This window comes from Chamaea fasciata, unplaced genomic scaffold, assembly GCF_029207755.1.
Source record: "Chamaea fasciata isolate MVZ Bird 193981 ecotype frontalis unplaced genomic scaffold, bChaFas1.0.hap1 SCAF_6, whole genome shotgun sequence".
Classification (NCBI taxonomy): Eukaryota; Metazoa; Chordata; class Aves; order Passeriformes; family Sylviidae; genus Chamaea; species Chamaea fasciata.
In genome coordinates this window covers 50789448-50808532 of record NW_027094091.1, presented here as the reverse complement: position 1 = coordinate 50808532, position 19085 = coordinate 50789448, and the positions used below count along the sequence as shown (strand labels likewise).

The window sequence follows — 19085 nt, the reverse complement described above, 5'->3', positions numbered from 1 at the left end:
AACAGCATGTTTACATTCCCTTTGCATGGGGGGGGGGGGGGGCGGCAGGGAAACGAACAATAAATGGGTTTGTGTGTAAATGTGTACATTTATATATAAAAATATATACATCAAGTTGTTTATTTTACTGACTTACCAACTTATACATGTTACAGATATAAAATATGTATCTGCACATGTAGGTATGTACAACATCCACTCTGCATGGTTTTGAGAAGCAGAGACAACATGAAAATGCCTTATTTCTGTGAACTTGATGCGATGACACAGTTTAGCGGCTGGTGCAGCTATTGTGCGAACAAGGACAGTCTCAATGTGACACAAGGGGTCACTCGGGAGCCTCCTCAGCAGTTGTTTTCCCATTTTTCAGTCTTCAGTGTGCAGGAACAGCAGGTTGGGGGAGAAGTTTAAGACCCCCATCATTTTTTGCCATTGTTCTGCGTGCTGGGGATGGCATTTCACAGCTGACCCGGGTATCTTGAAAAAAAAAAAGAAAACTAAAAAGAAAAGAAGAAAAAGGCTAGCAGCTGCTTTCAAAGCAGCTTTGTCCACTGTGCTGTCAAGTGAAGTGACTTTCTCCAGACAGAGATGAAGCTCTGGGAATTTACTCTCTGCTCCCCCACCCAGCACGTTTTCAGGGTTGTGCCAGGGCAGCAGTCAAAACACCAGCTCCTGAATCCCAGGAGGTTTTTCTTAGCTTGTAATGAACAAAGGAATCATGGCAGGAAGGTGTGCAGAAAGGCAGCCTGGTGGTCACAGAAGTCCTTTGGTGTGTACGTGTTTCTGGGGACAGCACAGTTCATGACACTTGTCAGCTATGGGGGGGCACCAGGGATGCAGGCAAGTTCCTCTGCAGATCCGTGTGACGTTGACACAAAGGAAAGGTCTTTTAAATTATGTGAGTAAATGCCATCAAAGTACCCCTGTAAGTCCAGATGCCTTCTTTTACTCTTTTTCCTCTAGGTACCCACCACTCTGAATTCCAATACTGGTTTCCACCTTAGCTGCAAACCAAAAGCACTAAACCTTACCCCCAAAGCAAACCTGATCTACTTCTAGGCATTGCTGTTCCTCAGGGCTGGCAGTCCTTACTCCTCTTCAGAGGAGGGTGCAGCAACCAACCCAGGTGCAACATCAGCACTCATTACAAAAACATAATTATACAAGTCACTGGGACCCCAAAAACTGCAATCAACCAGCCAAGATCCTCTCTGAATCAAAACCTGGGAGCAAAAGATAGAAGAGGTTGCAAGGGCCTAAAAATTTGTATTCAGGGAATAGAAGACACAGAAGAGTCTGACAAAAGACTCACTTTCTACTCTTACAATCAAAGTATGAAGGGGATGAGAAGTTATGAGGAATTGTGAAAAGCGTTCCAACAAAACCTGAGGAGAAAGAGCTGTACGTAACCCTGCAGGTGAATGGCAGCTCTGCTGGTACTTACCACATCATGCTGCTCATTTCTGTACAAATTGGGAATGCATGGGAATGACAAAATGAATACAGGCAGTGAACCTGTAAAGGCTGCACAAAATTAGATCCTGCATGGGTCAGAGCTGTGTGCGACAGGCACCTCTCTTTCCCTTCAATGTTAGCGATGATTTGGCACCCTACCTGCACAGCAAAAAAAGCCTCGCTAAAACTGATGTATGGGCAAAGCTTTGCTCCATAAAAATGCTTTTCTTTTCTTAAAAAAAAAAAAAAAAAAAAAAAAAAAAAAAAAAAAAAAAGGGAAGGATAAGGGAAGGATTTCTCCAATGTAGTTTCAAGGACTAGGAATTCTTCATCTGATGATTTCTCTGCCTTAACAAGCTAATAGAGGAGAACAGAAAATACCACTCAGGTAACTGACACACAAGCTTAGATAGACATCAAGGGAGTCTGGGAAACACTAAATGTTGAGCATAGTCATTAAGACCCCAATGTCTCTGAAGAGTGTTAGACTACAGCCAGGTCATCTGGCTGCATCAGACTATAACTTGTTTGCATAGAAGAAAAAGTAAGGTATAATTTTGACCTTCTATTCCCTGAATATTTCCAGGTATTTTTGCAAAGAAACTACAGCTTTACTAGTCCTACTCATTCTCATATCTAATTAACTGAAAAAGCTACACTTTCAGGATTCAAGTGTTCCTGTTAGGGTGCTACTGACTGCAACACTTTTGTTTGACAGCAAGTACCCAAGAAACAGGAAACAGCTGTTTTCCATTCAGGCCCGTGGGTGCAGGATGGAGACTGAATTTTGGGACTCACTTCCAAAGCAAGACCACATTTATGAGCCTTTCAGGCATCAGACCACCCTCACCACAGGGACTCCAGATCCTACACAAAGGGCTCAAAAGGAGCTGGGGGACATGGATGGGAATAGGAAGCATTGCTGTGCAAAGTTGTGGCTAGTCTGAAGCTGTGGTGGGTGGACTGATGTCAGAAGACGTCTTTTGGGGAATTAATGGGATTACGAGTGTGTAACAAAGGGTTTAATGAAGGAAAAATTTGGAGGAGAGAAGATGGAAGCCAGAAATATTCAGGGAGGGGTGTCCTCAAATGCTTCAGATGAATGCACTAGGTATCGATATTCCTCTTCTAATTATTTTAAATAACTTTATTTCCTGTCTCAGATTTGTTTTTCTAGAAGCCCACAGGAAACCTCCAGGACAATTAGGCAAACAGCTGCAGATAGGAAGTTAACGCTGTAATAAGAAATGAATAAATATCCTAAAGCTTTTATCTTTTGGTCCCAAAGCACTTTGCTGAGGTAGATCAGAGACACTGAGTGATTTGCACAGATACATGGTGAATATACAGAAAATCTGGAATTGGCAAATGACCCTTCCCATGGGCCCATCATTGCTCAGAGGAGGAGCATGAGAGGGATTAACTTGCAGGAAGAGTAGCTCCCTCTGGGCCCCCTGTTAGCATGCCTGAGTACCCTGAAGGATAGAGCAAGTCTGGGAGAACCTGCCCCAGTCAGCTTAGCAACAGGAGGGCAGAGGGTTCATGCTGTCCACTGCTGCTGCCTGCAAAGGTGGTGGGCCACAGACTCCCATAGGGAAAAAGCTGCTGGAAAGGACATCAGTAGCAGAAGGACAGGCAGGTCTCAATGGCTATGAACACAAAAAAAGATGTCTTGGTCTAAGAGCTGGAGCAGCCTTCCACAAAGGCTCAGAGGGAGAAAACCCCCACATATAACAATTTGATTAAATAAGAAATTATTGCTATGTTATTGCACATATTGTAAGTGAATCCTATACTCAGTTAAGTTTAACTCAAAACCCTCAAGTCTTTTGCAGGCCTCTAAACAAAAAGAGAATTTCCCCAGACTTACAGGGAGTCTTGGTATTGCCCAGAAGATTTGCTTCGAGAAGCAAGTATCTGGTTCAGTGGTCTTAATCTGTTTGCAAAAGTTTATTTCCCTTCTTCAGGTATATTCTTCAGGTCCTGACCTTAGCAATTTCTCCACTCACTTCAACAAAATCTCCCATTTTAAATGCATATCCTAGAAAATGGTGGTTCTCTGCCTGTGTATTTCTTCTGAAGCTTCCAAAAACGGTGATTTTTTTCTATCCAAATATACTAATCACTCACGATAAAAGTGCAAACTTTGTCTGCTTGAAAACATTGTCTGCAGCAGCTTTGTTGTTGGGTATTCCCTTTTTCTGGCTGAGGGGAAACCATATTCCCAGCAGCTGATTTTGAAGATGCACCTGTGAGAAGAGAGAACTTCTCTTGCAGCAGTGATGGGCACTGGGCTCATGTTCCCCAGGAGAGCTGCCTGTCAGGCCACAGGGAGTGACAGGCAGAAAGAAGATGGTCCAAGTTACAGCAAAAAATGTCTGCAACTTAAATTTCAAGTAGGATAAAGCCCATGGGTTCCTTCATATGTTTTATGGAAGTAAAGAACCTGTATTTCTCCAGAGAGTTCCAGCTTTTTGGAGAAACAGTGATGTGCTTCTTTCTGCACCACCTGCAGCCTTTCAGACCATTACATGTTTCACTTGCAGCAACCTTCCAAAGACAGAACAGACTTCAAATTACAGAAGAAAACAGAATATTGTAGTATCAATTCTAACCCACATCTCAAAACTATTAATAGGAACATTTGGGAAGAGATACTCAAGACACATTTTCAAATTTCCTTGAAATGAGCTGCACTAGGGCAGAGTACTGAAGGAGCTGAGCTGAAAATTGGCAATATGTTGCTGAGAAATAATTATTTTGTATATGGGTGCTTGATGTCTGTAATGGATTTGATCAAATGATAAACAGAAAATAAAATGACTTCTGACAATGGTGGAAATGAAAGCAATCCTTATTTATGATGTGTGGCTACCCACACTAACATAACCCCAAGGTATTCTACCCCAGAGAATCGAAATATTGCAGGCTAAGTCTAACTGCAGCATTCAGCGTCACTTGCTATATGTTCAGTGAGGTTAATAGGGACACCGGCCACATTTGCACAGAAAACCAGCTTTTACCTTATCCTTTGGATTCTTCAAAATTAATACAGAGAATCAGGATGCTACAGCATGTCAAGATGCAAAAAGAGATTAAGTAAAAAAGATGCGCAGAGAAAGAAAATAGCTGTAAGGAAAGGAGGATCTAGGGGTAAAAGAAATGAGTTAAACATTATCTTTCCACATTTCTCCCTGAGCTCTGCTTACTTGGGGATTGGGGGCACTGGAATTTTATATTTGGGTTGCCAAATTAAGTTCTTCAACTGCTACTCAAAGACATGCAATACTAAGAAATAATGGCTTTTGTTTTTTACAAAAATTACTAAGACAAATAAATGCAGTTTCTCAAAATGAGAGGCTGTATGATGATCTTTGCTGAATAACCAGAAGTCCCAGCCTTTTGACATTAGAGCAATGCAGCCTTCTAATATGTGGTGTGACAAACACCAAAACAAATGGCTTTCATGAGATGTACACAGAGAGGAAGATGAAGCAACAGAGCATTTTGCGCTGGAAGTGATTTTCCTGCCTCTCAACATGGTGCCAGAAGAGCACAGTGATTGTGAAGGTTTTCCTACTGCTGTCTTTGCTGCAGGATCTTGTAAGAGCTGTTTTAAAGGCAAAAGGGCAGATGTCAATTCTTGATCTTTCTGTTGAGAGGGTGATCTATTAAAGACTTGGCTAGCTGGGTATCTACTCCCTCGACAGGTTGCCAAACCCATTGCTTAAGGTAACAAACTCCTATTTGCCAGACCAATGCTGGCCCTACGTCAAAAAGCTCAGTTTCCTTTCATTGAATGTGCAAGTCATCCAAAAATACTTTAATAATTGGGAAAGGTAATGGTGGAAGGTAAGCATTGGAACCTCAGTGGTGGCTATGTAAAGAAACTGAAAAAAAGAAGTCAGGTTTCTCTCTGAAAAGAAGTGCATATTTGTCCACTCCAAGTGCAGTTTGATAAACTCTCTTAGACAAAAGGAAGGGGTCATTAGCAAACTCCTCAAGACCTCCTCTCCCTATGCATCCCAGCAAAAGAAAACAGACAGTGTAGGCAAACAATAATGCTGGGTGAATTGCCCAATATGTCTATTTAATTAGCACTTAAAGAATCACAAGTGTTTTCTCCTTGCTTGAAGCAGAGAGAAGGAGAACATGTCCCTGGCACTGCAGAGGGCAAGGGGGGTTTATAGGCCATTTCACCTCAGTAGTCAAGGAGAAAATATTACAATGCATATCCAAACTGGAAAGACAAAAAAAAGCTCCAGATTTTTTTCTGCTTTTCTCTTGTACATCACTGGGATGTGCGGTTTGATATATCAGCATTATCTGGGCAAATGAAAGGGGTGCAAGACACTGATTTTCTATACATTCACAATTCTCCCACCACTGCAGAACTGGTGTGTGTATCTTGGAAAATAGTTCTCCATAACAGCACACATGCAAAATAAAATCACAGATTCACAGAATAGGGTGAATTTCAAAGGAGCTTTAAGGTCATCTAGTCCAAATGCCCTGCAATAAGCAGGGACATCTTCAACCAGATCAGGTTACTCAGAGCCCCATCCAGCCTGGCCACGAAAGTTTCCAGGGATGGGGCATCCATCACCTCTCTGAGCAACCTGGCTCAGTGTTTTTCCATCCTCACTGTAAAAAAAAAATCTTTTGTCACAGTCAGTTTCAGAGGTACAGTAATATGGAAAATGTGCACGAATTGCTCTAACAATTATTGATGCTATTGAACTTCCTGCCCTGTAACAATGGAATTTTCTTGTGCCCAAAAGCATCAGTTCTTCAGGGCTCCTTTTATTTTTGTTGCTGTTATCTTTTATGACATTCAGCCATAAAATCAAATGTGTTCCCTCAAAATAACTCTCATCTTTGTTTTTTAAAACCAGTGTTCTTATTCTTTTCAACATTAATGGGAAAATATTCCAGAGACATAAAGGCATAAAAAAGACAGTGACCTGCCCTGTATTTCACATACATAGGAAATGAAAGAGTCAAAGATGTGCACTAGACATTTCCAAAGCACCCATTTGACTTCTTTATGAAAACGCTTAGCTTTTTTGCATAAAGAAGAGAAATTCTAGTGAGTCTGAGGATTTAATAACAGAATGTAATGATCTTCTGTGTAAAGCCTCAGGTTTCTCAGACTTGATCAGTGTAGAATATTTCACAAGACTCTCTCTTCAGGCTAATTTAATTAAATAAAGTGGTACTAGAACAGCCTGTCACTATCACAGTTCTCATCCTCTCCAACCAGAAGGCAACAACTCCCACAGAGTCCCCGTGCACGTTCTTTAGAGCAATGCTCTAACCACTGTTTAAAAACACCCCACAGTGCAAAGTATATATAACTATTACTTTTCTTTTGTCCCTTCTCTCTTTCACAAAGAAAAAAATTATGTGAATATTTATTTTTCTCTCTTAAAAATTAACCTTCTTAATGCACCCAACATTTCAATCTAACAGCTCTCTTCAGTGACAGATTGGCTGCACTCTAATTCCATCTTGTGTGCCATTGCTATTGCTGTGCTGTTTTCTTTGGTCTTCTCAATGACAGAAACAAATTTGCCTTATTAGAAGAGTTAATCATCTCTACATAGATTTCATTCCTGGGCACAGGCTCAAAGTCCATGAACACATAATCTTTTGCAAATCAAAATCTATTTCTCTCTTTCATGCATCATTTACAATCCCAAGATGATGTACTGCTAGCATCACACCTGTATTTTAGTTCGCTTTCTACCTGATTACTCGTCCTTTAGAAAAGAAAGCACAAGTGACCTTTACTCTTTTCCTCTCATATTTTATTGTCTGTTTGCCTTGTTTGTCTTTGCTTTCCTTGTCTGTGTAAGGAACTGAAAGCCTGGTTCAAACACAGCAGCAGAATATCTTCTCAGCACGGTCCTCTTTTAATAAGCAGGCAGAACAGAGCTTAGGAAGAGTGAAATACCAGGAAAGAAGAAAGCACACGGTTTTCAGTTGCTGGGATTACACAACTGACCCTGCAGAAACACTGTGTAAGTGAGATCCCTTTGAGCCTCAGGTTACCCATGGGAAGTCTAGACCTAATCTGGTTTGTGGGCAGTTTATCTTGTCTCTCTAACCACAAGTCAGGAGGCAGCAGCAGCAGCAGTGTAGTCTTAGACCTAGAGGGATCCTTACGTCACCTTCTGAGCAGCTCAGTCATTACTTCTGTGCCCTAGGTTACAACTGTACTAGCTAGGCAAAAATAACAAAAGAAACCAAAATTATCTCAAAAGTGATAGAGTCCAAGGGCTTTGCCAGCCTGACTGGTGCAAGCTGCCAAGCTGATATCTCCTTCTTCGGGTGCCAGAATGAATTCTCACAGTCATTGTCTCCTGTAATTTTTTTTCTGTAGCTTAATCTGCAGTGAATATACTTTCCAGAGCTTCCACTGCTTTAAAGAAAGTACAATTTCACCACAACCTTAATTAAATTCTTTATCCATTTCTATACCACTTACATGCTATGAGCCCTAGATTCCCAATCTGCCTACAGGAAGGTGCACAAACACTGCAGGCAACAACCAGGCAAACTGAGAAATCTGGATTTTGATGACAGTTTCATTTTAACAAGCTATTAGTACAACTAAATTTGTGGCTTTTGTGCTAATAATCTGATATGCACCCTCTTCCCCCCACTGAACTCAAGTAGATGATATTAATCTTTAATTGATAATGGTTCTCATTTGCATTTAATTGCTGTTGTTTATTATGCAAAATATTTACCCTCTGAAATACTTCGATGCTTCACTTTTAAAGACTTGCCTTTCATACTTGTAGAATGGAGTTTCCTGTACAGCATCACCAAGTTTTCCCACAATTAGATTTTTGAGAAAAAAGAATGGATATTTCACCTGCAGTGAAAAACTTTTATGTTTCTAAATGGTGATGTTCATGAAAACTTAAAAAATTAACCCAGTCATAACTGCCCTTCTGTTTGACCATCTTCATTCCCTTGGGCTCCCATGGAATGAAAAACGCTGAAGATGAATTAAGCCACATGGGTTTGTTTTTTTGTTTTCAAGTGTTTCCCCTGAAGTCAACATGTGAAAAAGCCAATTTTTTCAAATGAATACACAGGCCCCAAGTCTAATACAGACTTTTTCTCTACAACCTTTCTTCTTACACCAAACTCCACTTTTTCAAGTGAGAGTACCAAGAAAAGCTTATGTTTTTGATCTCTGTGCAAATAAATGAGCTGAAACAAATAAAACCTGGTTCACAAGAGACTTCCAAGACATCTGGTGGAGTTATTTTTCTAAGTAATTAGATCAAGTGGTGGTGTAATTCCCAAATGGAAAGTACCTTCTTGCTTGGTATCCAGTTATTTCTCAGAGCCATCAAAACAGCAGTAAGTCCTGCTTCTCTCCTTGTATGTGTCTCAGACTCTATAGATTACCAGTCTTCCCAAGCACTGCTTTATTACTCAAGTTTTTAAAACTGCCCCCTCCCCCCTTTTTTTTGTGCTATGAGGATCCTATTTTACTTCCATGAATGTCAGTGGGATTTCTGCTATTGACTGAGGAAGGATGCTAAGATCCTGTAGTTCTCCTTCTCACAGGCTCTACTCTCTGCAGGCAGAGAAGTGCAATGAATAACAGCCAGGTGCTTGCTCTGGATCAATAGTGCTCTAAAGTGTGCCCAGGTGTGCTTTCTCCTTCTTTCTCGCTGAAAACTGATTAAATTTCTCTCTTTTTTTCTCATATCTCCCCAAGAAAACATCATTCTAGTAACAACCCAATTGCTCCTTGACACTTTGGGAGAGAATGTGGTTCTCAGTCTGTGACAACAACACAGTGCAACCACTGTGAATTTGTGACACTGGAGAAGTCAACTGGGAGTAGACCTGTCTGAAGAAAGGAATTTAATTTCATTTGTGCATGGTTTTCTGGTTTCAGATTTGTTCAGGGTGCTCTACACTCCTGTTTCACTAGCTGACCTGGATGCAGACACCACTCCTGTGCTATGACAGGAAAGCTTTTTAACACCAGATACAGAATTCACAGCTGAAGTAAAGAGTAAAGAGGAGTAAATAAAAGCAGCTGCCATACAAAACACCTGCTAGATTACAACCGTGGGTTTGATACTAATGGTGTTCATTCTCATCCCTTCACAACATAACACAAACTCACCAGAGGTTTCATCTACTCTCTCGTCCACCACATGGTCCTTCTGATGAACCCACTCACTGTTGCACTTAAAATAGATCTGTGTGGCTGGGCTTGCTTTGCAGTACAGATTCACAGGCTTGTTCTTCACAATGTAAGCCTCTTCGGGTTCAATGAGGAAGTGGGGCAATGGCTCTGGAGGATCAGATGGAAAAGTTTCTGGAAGCTCATGAAAAAAGTCATCATCTGTAAAGGAAAAATGAAAGAACGAAAATTCAGTTGGCAGACACTTGCAAAAACTTCACAAAAATTAAAAAAAACATGCATACTATGCATACTTTTTGAATAAAATGTTATCTCAGGAACATTCCTAAACTGAAGTTTAGATGCACTGCTGCTTCCAGACTGGAAGAAACTGTTCTTTATATCCTGAGCATTCTTTTCTCTCTGTGATGTGACCAGGATGTGCACATTCACAGTCTGGGATCAGTCCTTTGTTACCATCATTGGCAATACCAGCAATAAAGCTTTGTGTTAGTGCTTGGTAGAGTTGCCTGCAAAGCCGTAAAGAGAAATAATAGAAACTTTCAGAGGCTCCAAGGTCATATTTTCAATAGTGACTTATCACACTGCGTAATCAGGTGCGTGCAATAGCTACTGCCAGCTGAGGCTAGTCCAAATAGGAAACAGTACCTTTTGTTTCAGATGAGCAATTTGAAATCTGCTGAGGGCAAAAGACTAAATGCAAGTCCAGCCTGCACCTCTTTCTTTGTACTCTGACTCTCCTGCTAAGACTGCTAATGAAGGTGCCAAGCTATGCTTTATTTACTCTGTCAGTAGTAGACTGGTCTGTGTTGTCCTTGCTAGGGAGAGAATGTGGGAGCTGAGACTTGGGGCAGGGCAGCTGTGAAATGGTGACATTTTGGGCAAACACGAACACATGCTATTGACATAAGGAACATCAGCACCACTCTGGTGCTGCTGGTAAAGAATTAAGTCAATGAAAGAAGTCTGGAGAAGGAGGAAAACAATCCATTACATGGGAGGCAAGACTGAAAACACCAAACGTGCATACTTCCCTTTCTCCCTCTCTCTTCCCAAATCCTCTTTTACAACCCCTCTGCCCCTTTGTGCAGAGAAAGTCTTCCACATCAGAAAGCACCAAATTCAGTTATTCAGAATAGCCTTCTCCCCATCTCCCTCCCCACCTGCCATCAGAGCACAGGAACATCCAAGGGGCTCCGAGCAGCAAAGTGGTGGAAGGCACCAACTCCTGACAGACCCACCAAGGGCAAGCTGGCAGTTCTGAGGGCCTCATTCCATCTTCCCTTTCTGCCTCTGACACAGTTATCATTACTCCTAGTGACAGACACTGATGCTGATCAATAAAATGCCACAGAACATCCAACTAAAAATACTGGCTGGCTATCTCCTCCCTGCCAGTCTTCATGAAGATGAAATGTCAGACAGTTTCCTCCCCAAACCTGAGACTTCCCTGTGCAGGCTGTGTGCAGAATTACAGGGGGCACAACCCTCCTTCCAGATAATGCTTTTCAGAAAGACAAGAAGGAACAGGGACAGATAAAGGAGAGAGGGGAAGGAGGTAATATGGTACCCATCCATGCAGCTGTATGAAGGTAAACTGCATGTCTTTATCAGTGATGGAAATACCATACAGAGCAAACCATTTTGTGAACCTCCTAAACTGTTTATGAAGAGAACATATGTTCACCATTTTTTTTCTTTTTTATTTCCCACACCCCCCCTCCATAACAATTTAAAAATACTCCTGTCCTTCTTGATGTCTCATTTTATAATGAGTATTAGGCCTGACTCACTACTGCATCATTCTCTGAGAGTTAATAGAAGTGAACTGGTTCAAAGATAGAAAAAAGGGCCAATAAATAAGGCCTGACATTCTTCTACAAAAGGGAAAATCTGTGACACAAAGTAACACTTCCATTTCCATCTCCAATTAATCATTTCCAGATACTCAAATTAAATTTAATTTTTTATCACTTTCCCATGCTTCCTTTTATTTCTGCAGTTTCCTTTTCACTCTGGCCACACCAGCCTCCTTCTTCTGCAATCCTATTTCCTGCCTTCATTAGGTATTTCTTCCTTGCACCATTTTACTCCCCATTTTTTTCCAAAAAGAAAGACAAGTTACAGCAAGTTAACGGGAGTCCTCATTTGGTTTCATGACAATGAAACACGTCTGAACTGAGTCAAGAGGCTTTTTGGCATTCCTCATCCCCTTCCATGCACACCTCTCCCCTTCCCCTCTCCCACATGCTGCTCCATAGACATCCACGACACAGAAACATTAGAGATGAATCATTTCCCCTGAATTGCCACAGGACGTATCTTTTTCTTCTGGTCATTTAATTGCAAATCAGCAAGCAGACAGATGGAAACTAACAAAGCACACATATGTTTTATAATTAAACAAGTATTGCTTCTCTAATTTCTGGTGACTGGAAGAACAAATGTATTTATTTTCACCACTAAATTTCTGCACATTATCAAAGGCAATAATTACAATGCCTGACCAATTAAATGCACCTTATCAAAGATAACTAGAAAGTCTAAAAGGAGGGATCAGCAAGCTGCAAAAAAGAAAAAAGAAGGTTTTCAAAATTATTTCTTTAATCAGACTGGAAAATGGGTGTGGGTTTGGTTTTTCCTCCTGAAGGTAACTGCTTCTAAAGTTTAGATTTTATCTGTATGTATTCAAAGTACTTCCCAGTACATTATGATCTAGTCTCACATTTTGATTGGGATGATAGCTGCTTCTCTCCACCAACCTGGCATCCCACAGTCAGGTATAAGCCTGTTTTCTTACTGCCTTCTTGCTGTGATTCCTCCTTATGCTTTTTGAGCACTAATAAAGCTCAGCTTTATTTTTCCACACTCTTTCTCATTTCTATCAAGAGGCATCTGAACCACTCTTAAATGTTAGAGATATAGATGGAAACCATTCACAAACTGTCACACAAATAGTGCTCAAAGGCTGCCATATCCCTGGAAACTGGCATTTAAAACCGTCACTTTCAGAGAAAATTTAAGATAGTAGCTGAGAAAGATTTTTTTCTTTTTAAACCTGAGAATGCTCATTCAATCCCTGCCCTCATACTGCTGCTGTTAATAGCAACAATGGTGGTTTTTTTGTAGAGCAGTTTCTCAAGAGGAACATGGAGAATATCACCATGGCTGGGTTTAGCAGAAAAAATAGCAATCCCGCTGCAAAGCTAGTCTGCCTCCATAGCACTGAGGGACCCTTGCTTCTGCTTTTCCCTGCTGAAAGGTAACAGGTGGCTTAATCAACCTGTGTGAACCACAGTGGGAAGTTGCTTGGTGCTTCCTGCATCCCCCAAAAAGATGGGGTTGGGTGCTGCACGGAGGCAAAGCACCCTCCCCTGTCATGCTGGCACGCCAGCTGAAATGGCAGGATGGTGGTTTACAGGTAAAGAGGGTATGCAGCCCCAGTTCCTCTGTGCCAGGCTGTGACACTTGCTTCTCACGATGAGAACCTTTTGAGGAGGACGGACTTTAAATCCCCTCATGATGGCTTGCACATCACACAAGGCACAGCTGTGGCACAGCTTAGGATAGTCAGCCAATCCAGCTGCTGATCTGGGACAGGGTTTTGAACCATCAACCTTAACACACATCTTGGAGCCAAGTCTTGCATTTCATTTTTAGAATTACAGTGATAATGCTGTCATGTTTTCATTGTAAACACTCTCAGCAACATGCAAGCATAATGATAATGTTATGTAATTATATAGCAAAATATTCCTAAAAATCCAACACAGAAAATGTCAATATAGGACATTTGACTGTGTTGGGATTTTTTGCGGTTCTCTAGAGAACAAGACCTGGTAACACCAAAGCAATCTAATGAATCTGTGTTTTCATGGGGACAGTTTCCAACAACCAAATAAACACTTCCATCAGTTTCTCTTGACCAGTTCTACTTAAACACAGGTCATTCCTCTCTCCATACAAAAATCAAACTCTGACTTAGATTTTTCAGGGATGATTTTGTTATCACCGTGTGGCCTGTTGAGCCAGTTTCTGTAACTGGGATGGGGATTGCCTCTCATGGTGTCCTCCACTGCTGTATGAGTGGATAAATCTTGCCTGAGACTTTGATCTGCATCTCCCTGACGGTTATCGCCGGTTATTTAAAATGCTCATCTCCCAATGCTGCAACAAAGCAACAAACTTTATAACTCTCTTATTTAACTCTCTTAACTAGCTAGACAATTTTTTTTCTTTTGTCTGGAGGAAAAAAGCTAATTAAACCATTTGGGAATGATCTCGAAGCATAGATACAAACAAACACTAAAAATTCACATACTTGATTTCCAATCATTATGCCAATGTCATGCGGAGCAAGTTCCTCTCACAACCTTGATCAAACGCAAACACAAGTCACACATTGTTCTTCCCTGTTGTAACAAATCCCCTTCTGTGCTCAGTAACTTTGAGCTGCAAGTTTACTTCTGCAGTATGTCACATTCATCTTTATTTTCACATAATAAAGTGTACAGCCCATCTGTTGTTATTGACTGATTTATATTAGCAAGACAAAAGACCTGATTAATGGTACTGCTAAACTGGTTCCAGTCATGTAATTTATTCATATTAAGAAAATAAATTTTTAAAAGCAACTTTAATCCATAAACTTCATTTGGAATTTTTATTTTTGGTTGCTGGCCCAAATACAGATATATTTTTTAACTTGCCTTCTGTAGTATCTGACAACTATGTTTTTTGAAAGCAAAGTCAAATGAAAATCTATAAGAACGGGGGAAATGCCACTGAAATCAACATCGATACGATCTGGCATGGGCTGTCACATGCAGGAATTTTAGCTTAATTTTAGTTCAGTTTTCTTTAAAGGTAAAACAAATCTTTGCCTAAGTCAGGAACCTTTTGATGTTGGAAAAGGTTTTAATTCTTTTCATGCATTTTCCTGTAAAAAGGTACATATTATAGCTCTCCATGCATAACATGTGAAAAGAGAGATTTAATGGCATATTTCCCCTTTTATGGATTAGTACCCCTGCTCTAATCTGTGGCAGGAAAATATTGTGCTCCGTACACCAATCTATTCATCTCTAGATCACTAGTTTTATTACTATATACGAAGCTCTAATTCTCATCAGCCCAGCATATAACTCAGTATATATCTGAACTGCGAGACTTGAACTATTATTGCTTAGATGATAATATATTGGACCATTATCTCTTCATGCGAGACCTGAAGCAAATTCTTCTCAAATGGAATTTACTTCAGAATGATTCAAGAGCAATTTAAAATGAATGGCTGCGAAGTTAATTCTATTTGCATTTGGATGCCCATCACTCGCCAAGATCATTCCCCGAGTGTTGCAAGAAAGGCAGCTGGAGTTCACTGTATGGATGGGATTTCTGTTCAGGTTTTAATGTTATGATTAAAAAGCTTTCTAGAGCAACAAGTACTGTTTACTGTGAAATTAACAGCAGGTGCTAGCTCAGCCAGACAGCTTATCAGGATGGAGGAAAGGGTTTGGATTACAGTGCACAGTCTTCCAGGAAAGGAAAACTGCTTGGCTGGAAGTCCTTTACTCGCAGGGTTTTCTATCCTCCTAGGAAGGGCATGCAGTGCCACCAAATGGGAAGCAAAAAAATACTGTATGCCATAGAGCCTGCCTCCACCTTAGAGGCCCATAACACCATGGAGCTATAAATCCAACAGTAGTTCATGAACAAAAATTGGGAGAAAATAGGACTTTTTCTAAAAATCACTTTTGAAAGTTTCCATACCAAAAGGCCCTCTCAACCCTGCCTCAGCTTTGGAGACCACACAGGGACAGAGAATGAGCACAGTAAAGTGTAATCTGTGCCCTGAAAGAGAAAGCACATTTTCCTGCCTTGGCCTGGGGAGAAGGAGAGTGGCTTTCTCAGCACTTACCCTCTGTCAGCCTTGCCTCTGGTTGATTGCAAGGTGAGCATGCAATAAGGCAATCATTCCTTATTCTTCAGCACCTCAAAAGGGGAAGGTATCCCCATATAGCCAAGGAAGACTGCAATTTTGCAAGAGCAAAATATATTTGGCCAACCTTGGAGGCTGGCATCTGCTTGCTTGCAACTGAATTCACTGGCAGGCCTTTATGTGCCTAAAATGAGGCTTGGTTTTGTGGCAGCCCACAAACCAGATCCTTCCTGAACTTTTCTGGACCCTCCTGGGAGCAAGGTCAAGGGAATTTCTGGCTCAGATTTACTGAGCACCCACAAAATTAAATGCTCTTTTCATCAGGGAAGGCAGAGTGCAGGCACAGTCTGGGAAAAGTGACAGAGAAATCAATAGGGCATGCAATGTTCATCTTTTTTGGGTGACTTCAGTTCAGAAACAGAATAAATAAAGACCACAAAGAGGAATGAACTTTCCCTGCACCTGCAGCAGCTCCGTGAAGACTCTCCTAGCACATCTAAGCTTAACAACACATCCACAGGAGGTCAAACCCAAGCTCTGCTGGCACTTAACAAAGAACATATGCACTGAGTGACTAAATATGCGTCAGAAGGCTGCTGGGCAAAAGTCTCTCTCTCAAACACAGGAACATCAAAGAAAAGCCAAACACATCCTTTCCTGTCCTTCTGTACCCCTAGAAAGAAAAGGAACTTTCACAGCAGCACAGGAATCAATACTTGATCCATGGTCAGTCACAGGCACCAACCTGAAGCCCTTTCAAAAACCCAGACAATGGGCATCTCAGACACCTGAAATACTGGACTGTTGGCTCAACTAAAGAGTCCAGGAAGGAGGTTTCTATTATTTGTATTTAACAAGCATGATTACTGTATTAGATATGGCTTATTTATTTAGGATGGTCTGTATAGTATAGGCTATATATACAGACCATGCTAAATAAATAAGCCATACCTAATACAGTAATGGTGCTTGTCATACCCACCATACTCCAACTAGCCATTCTGAGAAAACTGTGATTAGCTGAAGGGGAGAAGAAAACACCGTGCTTTCCCTTTTAACAGCAGTGCACAGTCCACCATTACACTGGGGGACTGTTAAGGGTGGGAGCTGCTGCTCAAAAGCAGGGAGGTTTCACAGCCAAAGAAAGCAGCCAACTGAGTGGCTGCTGGTGCTCCCCCCTGGCAGCCCGATGTGGAGTGGAGCCCTTTCCTCTTGCACATTTCTCTCTGTGCTCCTATTCTATGTGAACGCTACATGCCCAAATATAAAGCCAAGGGCAGAGGAAGATGAAAGAATAATTGCCATCACTCAGCCACAGACAATGTGGACACTGTGCAACCATGCTGCCTACAGAAATCAGTGTGTTCTCCATCTCCCTTGTTCTGATAGTGTCATCTCCTTCACTCAGGCCAGTGCCTGGAGTACATCTTGCCCTGCTTACCCTGGTAAAATGCACTGCTGTTAATCAACAGCTAATTCCAGTTGAGTCAAATACAATTTGCATCAGAGTAAGGAAAAGGAGGATCACATCTAGATTAGGAAACCACTGTACCACCTTAATAAAGTGTTTTGCAAGTAATATCTTACTGTTGGGGGAAAAGGCACCTTCCCCCAGTTTGTTTAATTCATTATTATAATTAAAGTTCCTTTTCCTCTTGAAACTTTGGCATCAACCAGATGAGAGGAAAATTGAAAACAAAGCTCTCAGTGCTCTGTAACAGAGGGAATTTTTTATATATCCACTGCTAATTCAAAACCTGCAGGAACATATGTAGACATGACATTTTAGGTTCTGTACCCAGAACATTTCCATTGCCCTGAGACAAACTCTGTCCGACTACCAGCTGCTGCCTAAACATGCAAGAGATGGTGGAGGCACTCATTAGCATTGGACTCAGCGTAGGAAAATGCCAGAAGACGGTATGATTTCACGCAAAGCAATTGAAAATACTTTCTGTCGCATATGAAGAGCACCAAGCTGTTCTTTGAGCAACAAGGTTTATGAGACTTGTCAACACAGGAAACTTAATGCAGTAATCTGCAAGCACTACTTTCTATGAGTCTGCCTAACCATTTAAATAGATAAAAAAGGCTGGAGGCAAATCATCAGGGGGTGAGGCTGACTTAAGAGCATTTGTGAGCATGATATGTAAAGTGAAGAGGTAAAGGTCCTGTTTCTTTGCTGCCCTGAGTACCAGCAGTCACATTCCCTTTTGCAAAATATTAATTACTTCTGATGGAAACTCGTTGTGCTTGTACAGAGCTACAGCATAAGGCTGGCTCAGTTACTGGGCCACGCGTCTCAAAAGTACAGCACTTGAAAATAAAATGCATGATGAACAGCAGATGACATCAGCGACATTTCGTGGTGATTACTCTGTGGAAGTTTCCACTCTCTTTCCAGTTCCAGGGCTGTCAAGCATTGGAACAGGCTGCTCAGGGAAGTGGTTGAGTCACCATCCCTGGAGATAGTTAAAAGACATATAGATGTAGCACTAAGTAACATGGCTTAGTGGTGGACTTGGGGGTGCTGGGTTAACAGCTGGGCTGTCTGATCTTAGAGGCTTTTCTGACCTAAACTATTCCATGAATGTATGATTTGTTCAAAACTAATAAAATATTCATGCTTGGGGCGGGAAAAAAAAAAAAAAAAAAAGTGGATTACAAACTATCTCCAAAACTTTATCTCCTTACTCTGTCACATAAATTCACAGAGTAACATGCAAGTGCTACTTTGCCAAGCACTCACATGGTATTGTAACTGTGAACTACTGGCATTTAACTGGAAAATTAACACAGCTTCCCTTAGATATGGTTGTGATGGTAGAGTTCATGCCTATTAGTGCTAATTGTGTCTTCTCTGATACAGATGCAACATATGAACAGCAAAGAAACTTCAGTGTCAGCCCACAAGGTTTTGTGTCCTCCCTCTGAAGCATTTTTCACTTTGGATTTCAGATTGTGATGGGTCTGTGTGATGGCATGGAATCCCCTCCTAACCACCTGAAAAGCAAAGTCTAATTTGAAACGCTTCAGCCCCAGCTGCCATTAGTGGTCATAATGGTTGACACAAGGTCAAAAATTATGAAACCTCTGAGGATCATCATTTCCTCTTCAGTGTTAGGCTTCACTTCCCTTTGACACATTAGTCCTGAAGCAGCTCCAGGCTCTTGACCCCTTCTTTAACCCTGATAACTAATTAAAGATGGACAAGGCTTAGGCTAAAATACTTTTTGTTAAACCTATTCATTCTCAAGTCCCCTTCAGGCACTCTTTGTCACACAGGACAGAGCCTGCCATATTTACATGAACATGAAAGAAGGTGCCTGTTACAATAACACAAAAAAAAAATCTCCTTTTACAAGACCTGACAACCTTTGTGGTTAGATCGTAGAATCCAATTTACAGCACATAAAATATATTCTCAACACATACTGGAAACAAGTTTCCTGGGTATACTCCAAAGCATACAATTCAGGAAAAAATCCAAGGATAATTAACCCTGCA

The 19085-nt window shown here is 41.1% G+C and overlaps 1 protein-coding gene across 3 annotated transcripts in view; it reads right to left on the bottom strand.

Moving 5' to 3' along the window:
• Positions 1 to 19085, bottom strand: part of UNC5C (unc-5 netrin receptor C) — a 248475-nt gene that overhangs the window by 81426 nt on the left and 147964 nt on the right. For all 3 annotated transcript variants that reach the window (XM_066186344.1, XM_066186346.1, XM_066186345.1), the window contains exon 2: positions 9617 to 9838. In XM_066186344.1, coding sequence (XP_066042441.1) covers positions 9617 to 9838 — 222 coding nt within the window. The remainder of the gene's footprint in view (positions 1 to 9616; positions 9839 to 19085) is intronic.